The 19,174-nt window shown below is 46.0% G+C and overlaps 1 protein-coding gene across 2 annotated transcripts in view; it reads left to right on the forward strand.

The window, feature by feature from the left end:
- The window catches only part of DCP2 (decapping mRNA 2), a 295,860-nt gene that overhangs the window by 241,415 nt on the left and 35,271 nt on the right, over positions 1–19,174 (forward strand). For both annotated transcript variants that reach the window (XM_086961031.1, XM_086961032.1), the window contains one exon: positions 16,070–16,121. In XM_086961031.1, coding sequence (XP_086817157.1) covers positions 16,070–16,121 — 52 coding nt within the window. The remainder of the gene's footprint in view (positions 1–16,069; positions 16,122–19,174) is intronic.

Consider the following 19,174-nt stretch of genomic DNA (forward strand, 5'->3'; position numbering starts at 1 on the left):
GCGCGGGTTGTGCCTCAGAATGGTGCTCTGCTCCTTTCTTGCTCTGGCCTGCTGTGGTCGCCTTCTGGTGCCTTGGTGCCACCTCTTTCTTTCTTTTTGTCTCTCTGGTTTTTTCGCACCCTGTTCCTGTGCTCTCCTCAGTTTGGTTATGATGGCTCCGCGTTGTGGCACGGAAAAGTTCTCCGAAGCAAACTGACGTCAGGGTGCCGGGGTGGGGCTTATGTGACCGCGCTAACGTCACGCTCACGCAGGGCGGAGTCGCGTATTGCCGCCCCACCCCCGGCGCACAGGTATGCTGGCCAAGAAAGTTTTCCGGGTCCAGTCTCATGCCTGGGGATAATTCTATGTTAAGGAATCTGCGGGTAGAATCGTCTCCGCCAGATACATCGTTACTGAAGGTGAATAACGCGTACATTACCCCCGGAACACAAATCAAAAGCACACGATCTGGTTCATGAAGGTCAACTTATTACTAACAATCAAATAAGATGTTCTATTGATGCTGCAGACACTGCTGCTAGAGCTATAAACACTAGTGGCACGACTGGCTCCCCATATCTGGCTTTAAACCTAAAGTTCAAACCTCCGTTTTAAATACCCCATTTGATAAGGAACATCTATTTGGGCCAGTGGTAGATTCTTCACTTGAGAAAATGAAAAAAGATACTGAGGTAGCCAAATCTATGGGAGCCCTTCTTTCCACACAGGGTTGTGCTTCCTTTCACGCTCTTTTTACTGAGGAAGCTCCAAAAATACCTCCTCAGAAGTCACCTCCGCCTATAAGGGCAATAACCAACACTCTACACCTAAGGGTTATTTCAGGGGAGGTTACAGGGGTAACAACTGTAAGGGCTGGGGACGGGGTTCAAACATACGCAACTCCCCGTCCAACACAAAGCAGTGACTTTCCTTCACTTCCCTCCGCCCACTCAATACCTTTCGGGGAAGACTGCCAGATTTTCTACCAATCTGGCGATCAATACAACAGACTATTGGGTACTCCAAATTATCCGTTCTGGTTACTGCCTGGAATTTATCAACACTCCTCCAAATATTCCACCAAAGCCCCACAAACTATCACCAGACCATCTATACCTCCTCAAACAGGAGGTTCAGACTCTACTTCTAAAAGGGGCTATAGAGCCGGTGCCACCCCAACATCATGGGTTGGGCGTATACTCTATTTATTTCCTGATTCCCAAAAAAGACTGTTCTCTTAGACCAATTTTAGATCTCAAACAACTCAACCGCTACATTCAGTCAGTCCATTTCCACATGGTGACACTTCAACAGGTACTTCCTCTAATACAGAAAAAAGACTTTCTATCTAATCTAGATCTTAAAAACGCCTACTTTCATATAAGAGTTCACCCTGCTCATCGCATATTCCCCAGGTTTGTGGTAGGAGGTCAACACTATCAGTTCAGGGTACTCCCATTTGGTGTCACCACCACCCCCAGAGTCTTCACAAAGTGTCTGGCTGTAGTAGTTGCTCACCTAAGGAGACAAAGCATCCACGTCTTCCCATACTTAGACATCTCGCTCATCAAAGCCAACACGTACCAACAATGGCTGCAGCACACTTTCAAGACAATTTGGTTACTGCATCAACTAGGGTTCTCAACCAATGTGCCAAAGCCACATCTCCAACCAACCAATACAGAGGAGCCACAATAGGTACTCAAAAAACTCTTCACACCTCATCCAGAATTCTAAATATTCAGGACTAGGGGAAAGATGTAGGACACCAATTACCGATCGGTAACGGCCGATTTCGGCCGTTACCAACCGGTATTTGGTTTTTGATTTGTAGGGGGCCTAAAATTTACAGAATCGGTAAATTTTAATGATTCAGTAAATTTACAGATTCGGTAAAATACCGAATCTGTAAATTTACCGATTCGGTAAATCTAGATGTAGGTGGCACTGAAAACAGTTCCACAGGCCCTTAAGAATTCGTTATTTACCACGAAATAATATTTCATGGTAAATAACGAATTCCAGTGTACATGCACATCTGTGCATGTACACCTGTGCCATGATGCATGCCCTGAGGGCATGTATGTGTGTCACATTGCACACAAGCCAGAATCAAGGGTGCAACAGGGTGTCAAAGTGACACCCTGTCCCCCTTGACAATTCGGTGATTTTACCGAATCGGTATGTTCGAGGCATATGGGCTGCAGATGGTACAATATGAATAGATCGCCATCTGGTGTTGGGCTCGGATGATTGTACTTGTTTTTCTCTTGGAGAAGTCTTTTGTCGTCACGAGACTGGTGACTCCTCCTTTGGGTGCGAGTGCGCATGGGCATCGGCTCCATCTTTAGATTGTTTTTTTCCGCCATCGGGTTCGGATGAGGATCGAAGCGCTCCAGATCGACTTCGAGAAAAAGTGATATTTCGGCGCGTATTCCCTTTCCAATTCGACGGTATTGTTATCGAACGCGTTTTCATTTCCATTCCGACGCGTTTCGACTCCAACAATAAACATTTTCTTCTACGTCGACGAGACCGGGAGGCCTTTCTCGACGTAGTCCAGCCCGGAGTCCATGGAAAGGACTCCATTTAAGAGATGTCCAACGTGTGGTGCTAAGTTCCCACACAAGGACCTACACGAGATGTGCAATCTCTGCCTATCGCCTGAACACGAATCCAGGGACTGCGAAGCCTGCGCAGCGTTCTCCTCCAAGTCGACTATTAGAAACAGTCGAGCCCGAAGACACGAGGTTTCAAGAATGCAGTCGGAGGCAATCCCGGAGCTGTTCGAAGAACAGCACCTCGAAGAAGAAGAGGAACATGAAGACGAGTCGGGGTCGGAAGGGGACGAGTCTGATGTCGAGGAAATCGACATCCAACAAACGTGAGTGACGACGTCCCCTTACCAAAAAACAGACCCCGTGTGGTACCGACCCCGCCTTCGAGCCCGGTCAGACCACCGAAGAAAGTTTCCGACGCCCCGCCTTCGGGCCCATCAACGAAACCGAAACAGAAACAGAAATTCTCGGCCTCCCACCATGTCGGATCCGAGAAACGGTCGACATCGACACCGAAGCTCCATACAAAAGAAAGCGCAGCATCGAAACATTCCATGTCGAAACCGAAACATGCTTCGACGTTGAAGACTTACTCAACACCGAAAAAATCGGAATCGAGCAAATTCTCGGTGCCAAAAACACAGAACATTGACGGTCAGAAGCAAAGGCACCTTTCGGAACCAAAAACTTCGGTACCGACACAGGAGCAGCAGACAGATCCAAAACAAAAGACTTTGTTTATCGATCCGCAAACTGGCAAAGTAGTGACAAAATCACCGAAAAAGAGGAAGAATGAACTAGATGACAAAGCTCTTCCTCCTAAAAAGAGAACAATGGGGACAAATACAACTCCTCCCCTTTCTCCTCAGCCTAGAGACTCACCCTCTTCTCCTATTCCTCACAATAGGCCAACTATTCCTCAACCTTCTACACCAAGACCATCTACACCTCAAACAGATGTAGACAGTGATGCAGGGGAGGGAGAACCTCATGGAGTTGACGACACTATCCCAGATGAGGAAGACCCATGGGAAAATTATGATGCAGGGTCAGACGATGATAACGACCCACAATTATACCCCTCAAAACCTTCACCACCTGATGATAATACAGGTTTTGTGCAGTTGATTAATAGGGCAGCTAAATACCATAAGGTAGATTTACATACAGAACCTCAAATAGAGGATTTCCTTTTAGAAACGCTACCTGCTGCACAAAGAACATCAGGCACACTACCTATGCTAAAGTGTCTTCTCAATCACACAGCAGAAATATTCAAAGACCCTGTGAGGGCTAGGGTATTAAACCCAAGAATTGATAAAAAAATATAAGGCAGCCCCAAAGGACCCAATATTTATCAAAGGACAAGTACCTCTGGACTCGCTTGTAGTTACAAACGCTCGTAAAAGAGCAAATTCATTATCTGCAGAAGAAGCTCCTCCTCCTGATAAGGAGTCCAAGCTAATAGATGCATCAGGCAAAAGGGTAGCATCCCAAGCAGCAAACAGCTGGCGCATAGCCAATACACAAGCGCTACTGGCACGTTATGATAGAGCGCATTATGATGAGTTAGAAAAACTCATCACACATCTTCCTAAGGAACATCAAAAAAGGGCAGACCAGCTTATACAGGAACGGAAGATAATAACTAACACTTCCATTAAGTGCGCTTTAGACGCAGCAGACACTGCAGCAAGATCTATCAACACTAGTATCATGCTAAGAAGACATGCATGGCTTAGGGCCTCAGGGTTCAAACAAGAAGTTCAAACATCTTTATTGAACCAACCTTTTGACCAAAAAAACACTTTTCGGCTCAGGAACAGATGAGACTTTAGAAAAGATGAAAAAAGACACAAACGGCTAAATCAATGGGAGCATTACAACAGCCAACTCAAAGAGGTTCCTTTCGTAGGTCCACCTATAGAGGGGGGTCAAAAAATACAGGCACAAGCCAACAATCTACCTCTTTTACACCAACATCACCCAGAGGTAATTCAAGAGGCAGTTACAGAGGTAACAACAACAAGGGTAGAGGTCGCGGAAATAATAACAACCGCAACTCCCCAACCCCAAAACAGTGACTTAATACAACTCCCCCCAGACCATATAACACCGGTCGGGGGACGTTTATCACAGTTCCTACCTACCTAACATCACATCAGACAGGTGGGTGAGACAGATTATCCAACATGGTTATTGCCTGGAACTCACAGCTACCCCACCAAACATCCCCCCCCAGACAGCGTCCAATGAGTCAAGATCATCTAACATTGTTAAAACAAGAAGTACTATCACTGCTACAAAAGCATGCCATAGAGAAGGTTCCAAAACATCAGCAAGGGACAGGAGTATACTCTCTATACTTCCTAATCCCCAAAAAAGACGAGTCTCTAAGACCAATCTTAGACCTCAGACCTCTCAATGCATACATAAACTCGGAACATTTCCACATGGTCACTCTCCAACAAGTACTTCCTTTACTGAAGAAAGGGGACTTTCTTTCTACACTGGATCTAAAAGACACTTACTTTCACATCCCAATTCACAAAGCCCACAGAAAATATCTCAGGTTTGTAGTAGAAGGACAACATTATCAGTTCAAAGTCCTTTCATTTGGGGTCACAACAGCACCAAGGGTGTTCACAAAATGCCTAGCAGTAGTTGCAGCACATCTAAGAAGACAAGAAATACATGTCTTCCCTTACTTGGACGATTGGCTAATAAAAGCCAAGTCACAGGAAGAATGTCTTCAAAACACACAAAACACCATTTAATTGCTGCACCAGCTAGGGTTTACGGTGAACTACACAAAATCCCACCTACAACAAAACAAGATTCAACAATACCTAGGGGCTACTATAGACACAGAAAAAGCCAAAGTATACCCCAATCCAGTCATGATCCAAACAATGGTCACGTTGATTCAAAAATTTCAACCACAACAATCACTAACAGCTCGAGTGTTCATGCAGCTGTTAGGGATGATGTCCTCCTGCATACTGCTCATACCATATGCCAGACTACAAATGCGTCCACTGCAGGAGTGTCTAGCGACACAGTGGAATCAGGCTCAAGGTCAGATTACAGAGCTGGTGTTGGTAGACGACCGCACACATCGCTCTCTGAAGTGGTGGAACACAACAAACATTTCCAAGGGACGGTCGTTCCTAGAACCGATTCCACAAGTGATACTGACAGCGGATGCATCGCTCACCGGATGGGGAGCGCATATGGAGAAATATACAGTACAGGGAAAATGGAGTGTACAGCAAAAAAGACTGCACATATCAATTATCTGGAACTACTAGCAGTGTTTCTAGCATTACAAGCTTTTCAAATGCAAATCCTCAACAAAGCAGTCCTGATCAGAACAGACAACATGACTGCAATGTATTATATTCAAAAACAGGGGGGGGGACACTCTCTCCAACTATCCAGACTAGCACAGGACATTTGGAGATGGGCCATTCCTCAGAAGATCTATCTGTTAGCCGAACACCTACCAGGAGTTCAAAATCAGATAGCAGACATCCTAAGCAGAGAGTCAGAACGAATACACGAATGGGAACTGCACAACCAAATACTGCAGCCATTCTTTCAAAGATGGGGACAACCAGAGATAGATCTCTTTGCTACTCATCAGAACGCAAAATGCCAAAACTTCGCAAGCAGGTACCCACACCACCTGTCCCAGGGCAATGCGCTATGGATAAATTGGTCCAACAAATTTGCTTTCGCTTTTCCCCCTCTCCCACTAATTCCATCAATGACAATGATACTAGTAGCACCCACGTGGGCAAGACAGCCGTGGTTCACCAGGCTACTGCAACTCTCACAGGTGCCACATCAAAAGCTGAGATTATTACCCATGCACCTTACACAGAACCATGGAGAAATAATGCACCCAGATCCCAAACAATTGAACCTAGCGATCTGGCTCCTGAGGTCATAGAATTTGGATACTTGGATTTACCTCCAGACTGTATGGAAATCATTAAGCAAGCAAGACGTCCTACCACCAGAGCATGCTATGCAGCAAAGTGGAAAAGGTTTGCTGTATACTGTAACAGTAACAGCATCAACCCTCTGGACACATCCACTAAACATATTATTTGCTATTTACTACATTTGCAGCAATGTAACCTTGCCTACACCTCTATTAGAGTACATCTTGCAGCTATAGCGGCGAACCTACAAAACAGACAACATCTTTCCCTGTTTAAAGTACCAGCAATAAAAGCTTTCATGGAAGGCCTCAAAAGAGTCATTCCACCAAGACTACCGCCTGCCCCAGTCTGGAATCTCAACATAGTACTTACCAGACTAATGGGACCACCTTTCGAACCTATGCATAGGTGTAAAATACAATTCCTCACATGGAAGGTGGCCTTTCTTATAGCTATTACCTCACTCAGAAGAGTAAGTGAGTTGCAAGCATTTACAATACAAGAACCATTTATGCAGCTACACCAAAACAAAGTGGTTTTTAGAACAAACCCAAAATTCTTGCCTAAAGTAATTTCAGCATTCCACATCAATCAGCCAGTGGAACTACCAGTCTTCTTTCCAAAACTACAGACGGTAGCAGAAAGAGCCCTACATACATTAGATGTCAGAAGGGCAATATTGTACTACATAGAAAGAACACAAACTTTCAGAAAGACAATACAACTATTTGTAGCGTTTTCTCCTACACATAAGGGCAATCCTATCTCTAAAGCAGGCATTGCCAGGTGGATTGTAAAATGTATACAAATATGCTACTTAAAAGCAAAGCGGACATTAACTGTTCCTCCTAGAGCTCACTCTACACGTAAACTAGGAGCATCTATGGCATTCTTAGGAAACATTCCCCTAGATGACATATGCAAATCAGCTACCTGGGTTACACCGCATACCTTCACTAAACACTACTGTGTAGATGTTCAGACAACACAACAGGCTAAAGTGGGACAAGCTGTACTAAAGACTTTATTTCAGACTGTTGCAACAGACACTGGTGGCCACCGCTAGGGAGATAACTGCTGTATAGTCTATTCATAATGTACCATCTGCAGCCCATATGCCTCAAACGGAATATGCTACTTACCAGTATGCATCTGTTCTTGGCATAGAGGGCTGCAGAGTGGTACATGCCCTCCCAGCCTCCCCGGAAACCTGTGTCTGTTCCAACACTATCTTATTTAGATACACTTACATGGGCATTTCTATCTGTATTCTATCATACTAATCCATCTAACCCTACTATGGCAAAACAATCTAAGGATGGAGCCGATGCCCATGCGCACTAGCACCCAAAGGAGGAGTCACCAGTCTTGTGACGACAAAAGACTTCTCCAAGAGAAAAACAAGTGCAATCATCCGAGCCCAACACCAGATGGCGATCTATTCATAATATACCACTCTGCAGCCCTCTATGCCAAGAACAGATGCATACTGGTAAGTAGCATATTCCTTACTGATTCAGTAATTGACATTGATTCCTATGGCAATTACCGAATCGGTAAATACCGATTCGGTAATTACCGAATCATACCGATTCTGTAAAAATTACCGAATTATTTCCTACATCTCATTTACCGAATCTAGAATACCGAATCGGTAAAATTCGGGATTCTAGAGTCGCTAAATGAGATTTACCTACATCGGGCCCTTAGTTCTCTGTTGTCAACCCAACCATTGGATTCCAGCTCAAACTTGCATGCAGCTACTGGTAATGATGTCATCCTGCATCATGATCGTTCCCCATGCCAGACCGCACATGCTCCACTTCAAGAATGCTTAGCCAGTCAGTGGAACCAGTCTTAAGGTCTATTAACCAATCTAGTGGCCATACTCATCTCTCTCTGCAGTGGTAGAATACACAAAATGTATCAAAAGGACAGCCGTTCATAGACCCGGTTCCACAAATAGTACTGACCGCGGATGCATCATCACTGGCTGGAGAGCTTATCTACAACTGCACACAGTGCAAGTGCATCAGAAGTTGCTCCACATCAATCTCCTAGAGCTGCTTGCAATATTCCTAGCACTCAAGGCATTTAAAACTCACCTAGAGGGCAAAGCTGTCCTAATTCATACAGACAGCATGACAGCCATGTATTACATACGAAAACGTGGGCATACACTCTCTCCAACTGTCACTCTTGGCCCAAGACATCTGGAGGTAGGCCATTCAGCACAAACGTTATCTCCTAGCGGAACATCTCCCAGGTGTCAACAACCAGACTCCAGATCCACTCAGCAGGCAGAGACAGCAAATACACGAATGGGAACGCCACCCTCAGGTCCTCCATACTTTCTACACTGGGGAGTCCATCACATAGACCTGTTCGCCACATACCAAAACGCAAAATGCCCAAACTTCACGTCCAGGTATCCACACCCATTGTCCAAATGCAATGCACTATGGATGAATTGGTCAGGGATATTTGCTTATGCTTTTCCACCGCTTTCACTCATTCCATTAGTGGTTCAGAAACTCAAACAAGCGTTCCTGACACTAATCCTAGTTGCTCTCACATGGGCACGGCAACCTTGGTTCACAACCCTATTGGAACTCTCAGTAGTTCCTCACCAAAAATGACGTCTCATACCCAATCTTCTCACACAGAGCCATGGAGACATCTGACATCCGGACCTCCGTCAACTCAATCTGGCAATCTGGCTCCTGAAGTCTTAGAGTTTGTCTATCTTAATCTCCCGCCAGACTGCATGAATATTATCAAAGAGGCTAGACGTCCTACTACAAGAGCCTGCTATGCAGCAAAGTGGGGGCTTCTATGGCATTCTTAGGAAATATACCCATAGACTACATATGCAAAGCTGCAACACATTCACAAAACACTGTTGTGAAGATGTGTTTGCAAGACAACAAGCTAGAGTGGTCCAGGCAGTTTTATGTACACTATTTCAAACCACTGCAACAGATACAGGTTAGCCACCGCTTTGGGAGATAACTGCTATATAGTCTATGCACAGCATATGATCTACAGCTCATATGCCTTGAACGGAAAATGCTACTTACCCAGTATGCATCTGTTCTTGGCATATAGAGCTGTTGAGTCATATGCGCCCACCAGCCTCCCCGGGTACCTATACCTGTTGCAGTAACATCATACTTAGAAACATGCATTCATGGACATCTCCTGTTCCTACTCTTACTAACTCCATTATCACCCTCTGCCGGAAACCAATCTAACAATGGAGTCGATGCCCATGCGCACCATCACCGAAAGGAGGAGTCACCTAACTTGTGACTGGAAAGACTTCTTCGAAGAAAAACAAAGTGCAAACATCCTACCCAACACTAGATGGCGATCCATGCACAGCATATGACTCTACAGCTCTACATGCCAAGAATAGATGCATACTGGGTAAGTAGCAGTTTCATTAAAGGTGAGTAATGCTTTTTTTCCTAAATCATCCTATTCTAATATATAATCCTCGTCCAGGTATAATACACACATCGGGCGCCTTAACCCGGCGTTCGGTTCATCCCGCAGCACAAGTTCTGCTTACCAAAAGTGGCCCACTAGGCACTCGCATTCCATGCCCGGCTCCACGCCGCAGCACCTTTAACTATACCCATGCCTGCCCGATTAGCAACCTCACACTGGTACTGTACGACCTCCTCCCTTATGGCCTGTTCTAAAGACCAGAAGGACTGCTTCTTTCAGGCTCTGGCTACTTACATTTTCTCATTCAATGCTGACAAACAGTCTGGTATTTTCCATGGATTTTAATTCCTCGCTAATTTAGTGTAGTTGGGTCCCACCTTGTAAAGCTATCTTCCGTACCTCATTTGCAGTCTCCACAGGCTGGACTGTCCTAAAGAGATCATTCTTATCTACAAAGACGAATAATCTCTCCGTATTTTCTGGTGGTCGCTTTTATTGCTGTGTCCCCTTAGTAAATTACTAGATTAACAAGCATTTGCAATGCAATAGGTCTCGCATTAGGAAAGTTTGAGCTATTGGAATTGTAAATGACACATTTTTTAGTTAGGTTTTGTTTTTGAAAATAGCGAAATTAATAGCTTTGTCATTTACAATGCCAATAGTTGTAATTTTTGCAAATGTGACACATTTAGCACTTGTAATGCAATATGTGTTGTATTTACGTGACTTACATGTATTGATATTACAAATAACAATGGCTTTTAATTTTTTTTTACATAATTAATACTTCAATAAAAGGTATTGTAATTTATAATGGCAATAGCTTAAACTTTTGTAAATAACTTGTGAAGATTGTTTTGTGTCTTTTATTGTTACAAAACTCCTAGAACAGAAGTGAAATATTAACATCTTTTTGTTACATTTGTAATAAAGCTTGAAACATTGAGAGAACATATTTGAACTAGTTGTTGAATGGTTGCACAGATTGATGTTGTGGTGGCGAATGAGTGATGCGGGGTGAGGATGTGTGGGGTGAGAGAGGGTGAGAGGGGGTGTGAGGGTGAGGGAGTTTGAGGGTGAGGGGGTGGGGGTGGGTGAGGGTGAGGGTGAGGGTGGGTGAGAGGGGGTGAGAGTGAGGGTGTGTGTGTGTGAGGGGGTGTTTGAGGGTGAAGGGGTGTATGAGGGTGAAGGGGTGTGTGGGGTGAGGGTGAGGGGGTGTGTGAGGGTGAGGCGGTGTGTGAGGGTGAGGGGGTGTGTGAGGGTGAGGGGTGTGTGAGGGTGAGTGAGGGAGGGTGAAGGGGTGTGAGGGTGAGTGAGGGTGTGTGGCCGAGGAGGTGTGAGGATGAGTGAGGCTTTGATTGTGTGAGGGTGAGTGTGTGATGGTGTGAGGGTGAGTGAGGGTTTGATGGTGTGAGGGTGAGTGTGTGATGGTGTGAGGGTGCGATGGTGTGAGGGTGCGAGGATGTGAGAGGGTGGGGGGATGTGAGTGTGAGGGTGAGGGGGGGTGAGGGTGAGTGAGGCTGAGTGACGGTGTGAAGGTGAGGAGGTGTGAGGATGAGGAGGTGTGAGGGTGTGCGAGGGTGAGTGAGGGTGGGAGAGAGGGTGTGTGAGGGGAGGTGAGGGTGTGATGGTGTGTGAGGGTGTGTGAGGATGAGGGTGTGAGGTGAGGGTGAGGGTGAGTGGGAGGGTGAGTGAGGGCGTGTGAGGGTGAGGGTGTGTGAGGGTGAGGGGGTGTGAGGGTGAGAGGGTGTGATGGTGGGAGGGTGCCTAGGAGAAGCTGGCAGTGTAGTTCTTCTGTTCCACGCCTAGTGGCACAACATCACTGAATAAAAGAGGAATGGCAGTCCACACAAGTCAATAAATCTCATAATCAGCCATCGGAAAATGTGAGAATATTCGGACGCCGCTAACGAAGAAGGAAATCTTGCACAAACATCAAGATCCAGTGTGAGGCACCCTGGAGCCGAACTGAAACCAAATTGGCACGCAGCCCTAACTGAGACACTGTGGTGTTCTACGGAGAATAGTAGCCCCTCGCAGTGCACTATGTATCCTACACCCTACTCACAATAAAGAGGGAAGACATTTTAACAAGCAGAGTGCATTTAAACAGCACTTAAAGTGCAGAAAGCATGTGCGATGCATTAATCCCCGGCAGAGAGCGATAAGAATGACACGTGACGGCCGCTGCGACTCAGACACACCGTGTAGCATCCAGCATCAGTCACAATAGCAGGAGCTGCACTCAGAGCGTCACCTACCTTTCAAGCCAACCGCCCCCCCCCTCGTTTTTTTGTCCCACTTAATGCCCTGGGTGCAAAGGACGCACAGCTCTCACTGGGATCTTCAGCGAGTAAACACTGCGGTACATACACTATAATACAATCCTCGCTCGGACTTTGCTAGGTTGTTCGGCAGGAATCTAGCCGGATGTAGCTCGAGAAAGCTCCTAGACTAGAGGCTTGGGGTGACTGGCACACAGTTCACTGTTGGTGAGTGGACTGGAGAGCTGAGCTTCAGGGCAGCAGAGGGCGTGTAGGGGCACCTCACTCGGGCATCAATGCAGGGTTGGGGGGGGGGGGGGGAGGAGGGGGGGGGGGGAAGCATCCTTAAATTAAGCACTGCCTGGACCACAGGGGTAGAATGGAGTTTCTAAAAGAGCCAGGATACGGGCGTCTTCAGGTAAATGATTTATGTTTGAAGTCTGGGGCTCACCAGCTGCTACAGGAGGCCTCTCGTCTGCGAGGTGACAGCCGCTTCTAAAACTTATTTTACGTCACATGACAGCTCTTGTGCAAGCACAGCGCCAAAGTCCAATAAAAAGCTGCATTTGAAACAAGACGTGTGCGTGCGGAAAACTGCCGTGAGGCGGGACTTCCGTTTCCTGCTGGAAGCCCGCGCCCACGGAGTGGCTGGCTAGGAGAGGAGCAGTGGTTGGGACCTGCCGCAGTGCCCATAAACGATCAAGTGACACGACACGTGGGAAAGGTCTTTCAGTGTAAACAATTTTTAAATAGTCAAAGCAAGGTTGTTTCCTAAATTATTTCTTTCCTATACATACATTGGTAGAAGTTACTCTTTACAACAGTAGAATTCGTATGATTTTCACCTTTAAAATGTGTGTACATCACCAGACGAAAGTCAAAAAATAGCAACCAGACTCAACTGCCGTTGAAATGTAAATGTTGCACTACAAAGAAATGAAATATCTTCCTGCTGAGTGTTTAACTTGTACACAACGCGAAGTCATGCACAACCCACTTCTTCCAGAGAATAAAAAAAAACACGAGGCGTGTTGCTCTCGAGCCATGTACCAACAGAAGAGAAGTACATATTCATGTAGCTAAGAGGGCCGGAACTTGGAACATATAAATGATGGCTCATCCCAAATACCAATAAGCCCAAAAGAATATTTCACTCACGTGGACATGTAAAGATTGCGCGATGTATGGCACAGAATTAAGCGCTTCGACGCCTCGTTAGGGGTAGTAAGCGCTACATAAATGCAATTACAATTACAATGTGATTGCGCCACCCTGCTATAGTGTGAAGTCGTCTGTGCTCCTATCATTCAAGTGACAATGAAGCATGTCATTTGAGCCCACTACAGGGGTGTGACTGTTGTCACTGCGCAGAGCACACCTGCTCTGTGGGGCCAACGGACCATGAAGTCACAACTGCATGGCAGGACTGTATATTCGTGAGCTGTGCTCACTTGCCACCACCTATAAGGCAGATTATTCTCCGTGTTTTCTCGCCTAGCTCGGCCCGCAAACCCTCGGGGCAGGGTTCAATGGCACACCTCTGCCGACTGCAGCCTCTCAACACCTGGCCCACGAGGGCTGCGCAGCCAAGGATGCTGAATCATCAGCAGCTGCAGCATCACGGCCATTCATGACATCAGCACATGGCCTCTAGTGAGCATCCGCGCATCCTTGTCTATGGCGTTCTCCCTGCCAGGTACCAGCATCCCCCGTGCAAATCTGGTGTCCCATCGCCATAAGATATATAACCCCCTTGCCAACCCTGCTTCCCTTATACAAGCACCAGCAACCCATGCCAAGACATGCATCCACTAGCTGACACTAGCACCCCTTTCACCGCATCAGCTTCGTCTTTGCCCACACAAACACTTCCTCCTCGCACCTGCATCCCGTAAGCCCACAAAGTTGTGTCCCCTTGTTCACAACGAATCCCACTATGCTCACACACACCCTTTACCCGTAATGGTACATTCTAATAGCGCCGCACTTGCCTGGCTCTGGGAGAACGTACGGTATCGCCACTACCCCACTTCTCTAGAAAGTGGTCCACGCTGCCCTTGCCATGTCAAGGAGCCGCAGATGTAGGTGCACGGCGCTCTTATCGGCAGATGCCGCAGCGGTTCCGTTTCGTCTTGGAGCCCGGGGGGATGTCAGCCTTTACCGCTGCCCGGTGCTCAGGTCAAGGAGTGTACAGCACACTGGTATAGCGCACTCCAGTACCAACCGCCTCCGCCCTGCCGCTGCTCATCGGTCATAGCGCCGGACATTACTGCTGGAGGTTAACGCCGGCCGGACTCAACCAGTACAATTACATAGGGGTGGCGCACTGAATCGTAAAATACAAAACGGCTGGAAGAGAATGACGCCGCCACCTGTCTCCCCTGTAGTTTGTTTTTCTGTCGTAACAACAGAATCAAAGCATATTCGGCTGCCTCCGTGCAAAAACAAGGACTTTAGGGGAGTGTTTGAATGTTTCCTCCCCTGGAAGCAGTTTCTTAGTCCAGCCCGTGGTGCTTCCCATTCTGGAACGCAAACACTTTGTCCTAGCAACGGCAGAGGAAACGCCTACCTTCACAGACAAGAGATGTGCACGCGTACGGAGTGCACATCTCCTGTTCGCGCGTGCCACCTCCTGTCTACCTTCAGCACCAAAGTGGCAACAAGAAAAGCATTGGCAGCCGAAATAAAACAGGAAGTCAGGCATCCTTGCCCGTGACCTGGGCGGGGCCTGTGACGCGGCCGGAAGAGTCCGGTGATGCTCGTTGTTGCGGGGCTCCTATCATGGAGGGAGAGCCCCGCGGTAGCGTGAAAATCCAGAGAATTGCCCCGCGTGTAGAGATGCGCCGGAAAAGAGCACGGTGAGTGGAGGGGGGGGATCTCTGTGTGTGTGTGCGTGCGCGTGTGTGTGCGCGCGCGCCCCGTGAGTGGTGGGGGAGGGGGGTGCGTGCATGCATGTGTGTGCCTGCCTGCCTGTGTGTATGCCTGGGGGGGGGGAGAGGGGGGGTGTGTGCGCGTGGGAATGTGTGTGCGCATGCGTGACTTTGCCTGTGTGTGATTGCGAGAGCATGTGAATGGCAGGCAGGGGATGTGCACGGCGACGTGCGTGCCCTCGAGGGCAAATCGGAGACAGCAGAGGCTCGTGCATGTACACTGTCTCACATTCCCCCGAACACTTCAACAAAAGTTGTCGAGCAGACAAAGCATGCTTCGCATGCTTTTTAGGTCTGCTCGACCTAAAAATGGCATGCATCACTTTGTTATAAAGTGCACTTTCACCCGTGAGGGTATCCTGGCATAAACTTTAGAAGTTTGTCCTTGCCTATCAAAACAATTTATGAGGCTGTACAATCAGCCTTTCAATTTCCTTTGTTGCTGCAGCCTCTTTTGCTGATTTCTATTATTTTATTCTCACTTGCTTGGAAATCCTGTCAGTTTCTCTCTTCTGTAGTCCACATCCACACCGTTCAGTTCTGCACAATAGTTGTTAATCATCAGTGGACTAGAATGTAAAAAAAATCTAATTTTATTTGCACATTCTAATATCCTTCTTGCCAACAGATCATTAACTGCAGGCTTTGGTGTATAAGGTTTTCCAAAAAGTGGTGTCATTTGCCTATCTTTAGTCAAAAGTTACTTTTGCAATGCTCCATTTGGAAATGTGTAAGAATTGTTGGTGACGGCAGACCAACGTCTGAATATTTTTGGTTTTCAGCAAGGTTATACTCTGTTACGAAAAATAACGAGTGATGATTACAAAGGGTGATCACCTTGCACAGACTAACTAGTGCTTACCAGCTACTGTTTATGTATAAGTGAATGTATTTGGCGACATTTTTTAAATGTATATCTTTTTTTTTTTTTTTAGAAATCCGATAAAAAATTTGTCCCGAAAAGGCTTCAGGATACTTTTGAAATGGGCAAGTACATAATTTCTCCCTTTGTTTAGTACTAAAGAGAAAGTTAAAACATACTTCACGTGAAATATATTTCAAGTGAAGTCCCTTGTGCCCGACCTTGTATTTGCAACATTGATGGCATAAATTGATGCATGTTTTCCCAAGCAGTATGTCTTAATGAGAGAGTTATGTTGTAGCCCTGTATGCATTTAATGCCTATTTTGTTATTTAAGGAAGAACTTGTCATGTATCCTATTTTGGGTATTTTACTAATTTTATTCTGTCCTTCATTGGATCTTAATTTGTGTGCAATTTATTTTGATTTCCTGTTTGTGATTGTATGAAAATAATAGTTTAATCATATAAATATGTCACATGAAGAACAGTGATATTAGGTGTAAAACAATGAATTATTTGTTGGGGAGGATGTGAGTCTTAGCCAAGTAATAAGTCCCAGATTCCTACAGGTAAAACCCTCAGTTTCAAGAACCTTTACCCTGGGCTCAACCCCTGGTAGCTATGGCACAGAGCAGATGGGTTTAACAGATGAAAATATGTCAAATATTTAGCAATACTAAAATATTCGAAAAAGTCAGATCACTACTCAATAAAAGCCCCACAGTCAATTTCTAGGAATTAAGAACAATCTCATAAGAAAAATTACATCAAAAGGACATAAATCCAATAGGACAAAGCAGATTCAAATGTTATGGCTGCTGAAGTCTTCTCTTCAGGCGGGTACTTTTCATGCCTTCGCCCAATCAAGATTTTTACCTTCAGGCCTAGTCTTTTTTATGGAGCTCAAAATCTTCCAGTGGGGCAAGCCTGAAGTGAATGTTTGCCGTGAAGTCGTTCTGGAGGTCTTGGAAGTCCAAACTTTTCAGACATTATGGAGTAGTTCCTCTTAGCCACTTTTAAGGCTTCTAGGACCTCAGGAACTGTCCTGAGGGGCCTCCAGCAGAGGTCACCATCCATGTCTTGTCTAGTTCTTTTTGTAAATGGTTCACTTGTCACACCTGGAAAAAAGTTTCTTGCAGCTTGGTATGTCCCTGTAGCAACAAAGGAGATCAGCCAACTGACCCTTGTTGTCCACTTCTTAGTCCTGCGTGCAAGTGTTGGCAGGTCTAGCCCTTCAGGTCTCTTCACAGGTTACAGGCAGAATGGTCAGCCATAGTCTGTTCTGCAAAGGTCCAGAATGTTTTTTGAGTAGCGGGTAAGGTGCCACTTTTGTTCAGGTTTTCTATTCAGTGGATGGGGATGACTCCTGGACACTGCCTGACCAATGTGCAAAAAGTCCCCAAGTTCAAACCTTTCCACTTTTGCCATTAACAATAATGGGGTAACCCAGTAAACCTCAGAACCTTGGTAGGTATGCTAGAAAAAAACAATGGTTCTGTTGAGAATCTCGTGTACTTAGATCAAGCGTACTCAATATGATTTATGACATTACATTGATCATTGAATGTAGTATACGAACACACACAACACAATTTAGTTCAGAGGAAAACTTTATTTTTGAGTTTTTTGCTTTTTAGAAATATAACTAAATAATTAGCTGTCCAAAAAGTACAAATACAATGCAGCATGTGGAGGTGATGCAGTTAGTGGCTGGTCGTGATCAGTGACAAGGTGCTGTACATAGGTGGCATAAATAACACATATTTACAAGTGAGGATAATATTTTACAAGTGTGTCCAACATGGGATGCTTAACACCCAACAGGATATAATTATTCCTTATGCTAGTAGGTGTGTTGCGTGGACAAATTGAGCAAACAACGTCGACGTTTTGACCCTAATAGTTAGTGCAGATTTATAATCATCTGTGGTGGGTCTTCATCAGGACAAGGGAGGGGGGAGACAGCTTGTGAAATTAAAGATAGGAATCAGAAATGTGTGTGTGTGTGTAAGTTACGTTTTCTGTAAAGAAGGGGTCATTATCTGGAAGCTCACCTAATGATTCAGGTGGGGTGGCACAATGATTTGGGGCTTCTTTATGTCCAAGGTGTCAGCCGACACCCAACATCCACAGCACAGGATATTTCTAAAACCAGTGTAGAGAGAGCATGGCGTAATGAAATTAGATACGCATGGATACAAGATATGGCAGAGCACGACATGCAAATTGTGGAGGAGCGTGAGCGCCTAGAATGAACGTACCTTCTAGTGTTGCTTTCTTCACCCACAGGTGGAATACTTAAGGTACGGGCCGTCTTAGCGATCACCCAAGCTGAGGAGGCAAAGAGGGAGTTGCTTTAACCACTAGACTTTGTGGCTGAGGTATACATGGCGAGTGAAGTGTTAACACTAACCACTTGGCCCTTGTGAGCACGAGTGATGTAATCGTGCATTAAGGTCTACGCCTACTGCCCATGCGGCCTCATTACGGGTAGCTCTGCGAGTAATGTGTTAATCATCCCTCCCAGTGGGGCAGCGCTGTTCACGGTGATCAAGGAGTCATGAATCTAGTGCTGCACCATGAACTATGGCACTTATTCTTCACTGCAGCCCTCACCTGGCATACAATAGTCACAACTGCACACACTGGGAGAAAGCCCGATCAGTGAGGTGGTCCAGATGGACCTGAACCTCACACTCTGCTCCTGGGATCCACTTGGCATGATCCCACTAGGCCTTTCTCCCTCCAGGCGATTTCTCTCTCACAGGGTCCTCTGCTCATGCAGAATCTTATTTATTATTATTATTATTAAGACTTATATTGCACAACGATTCCTCCCCAAGGGGATCTCTTGGCGCCTTGGTGGCACACTGCAAGTTACGAGTGACAGTTAGAACATCCGTGTTTTAAGCTGTTTCTCAAACTGAACCAGATGTTCACAGGCTCAAATCTTGCCTGGGAGTCTGTCTCAGTGGAAAGGGTTAGATGAGAAAACGCACAACCACCCATTTTAGTTTTACTGATTTTCCGGGGACAGAGTAGTTTCCGATTACTGGATCTCAATTGGCGCACGGGGACATAGGTTATTCGCTTCTCCTTTAGGTTCACAAGGACAGTCCCTAGGAGTACTTTAAACACTATACACAAGAGCTTACAGACTGCTCTCTTCCTAATGG

The sequence above is a fragment of the Lissotriton vulgaris genome, chromosome 3_1 (genome assembly GCF_964263255.1).
Source record: "Lissotriton vulgaris chromosome 3_1, aLisVul1.2, whole genome shotgun sequence".
NCBI classification, from domain to species: Eukaryota; Metazoa; Chordata; class Amphibia; order Caudata; family Salamandridae; genus Lissotriton; species Lissotriton vulgaris.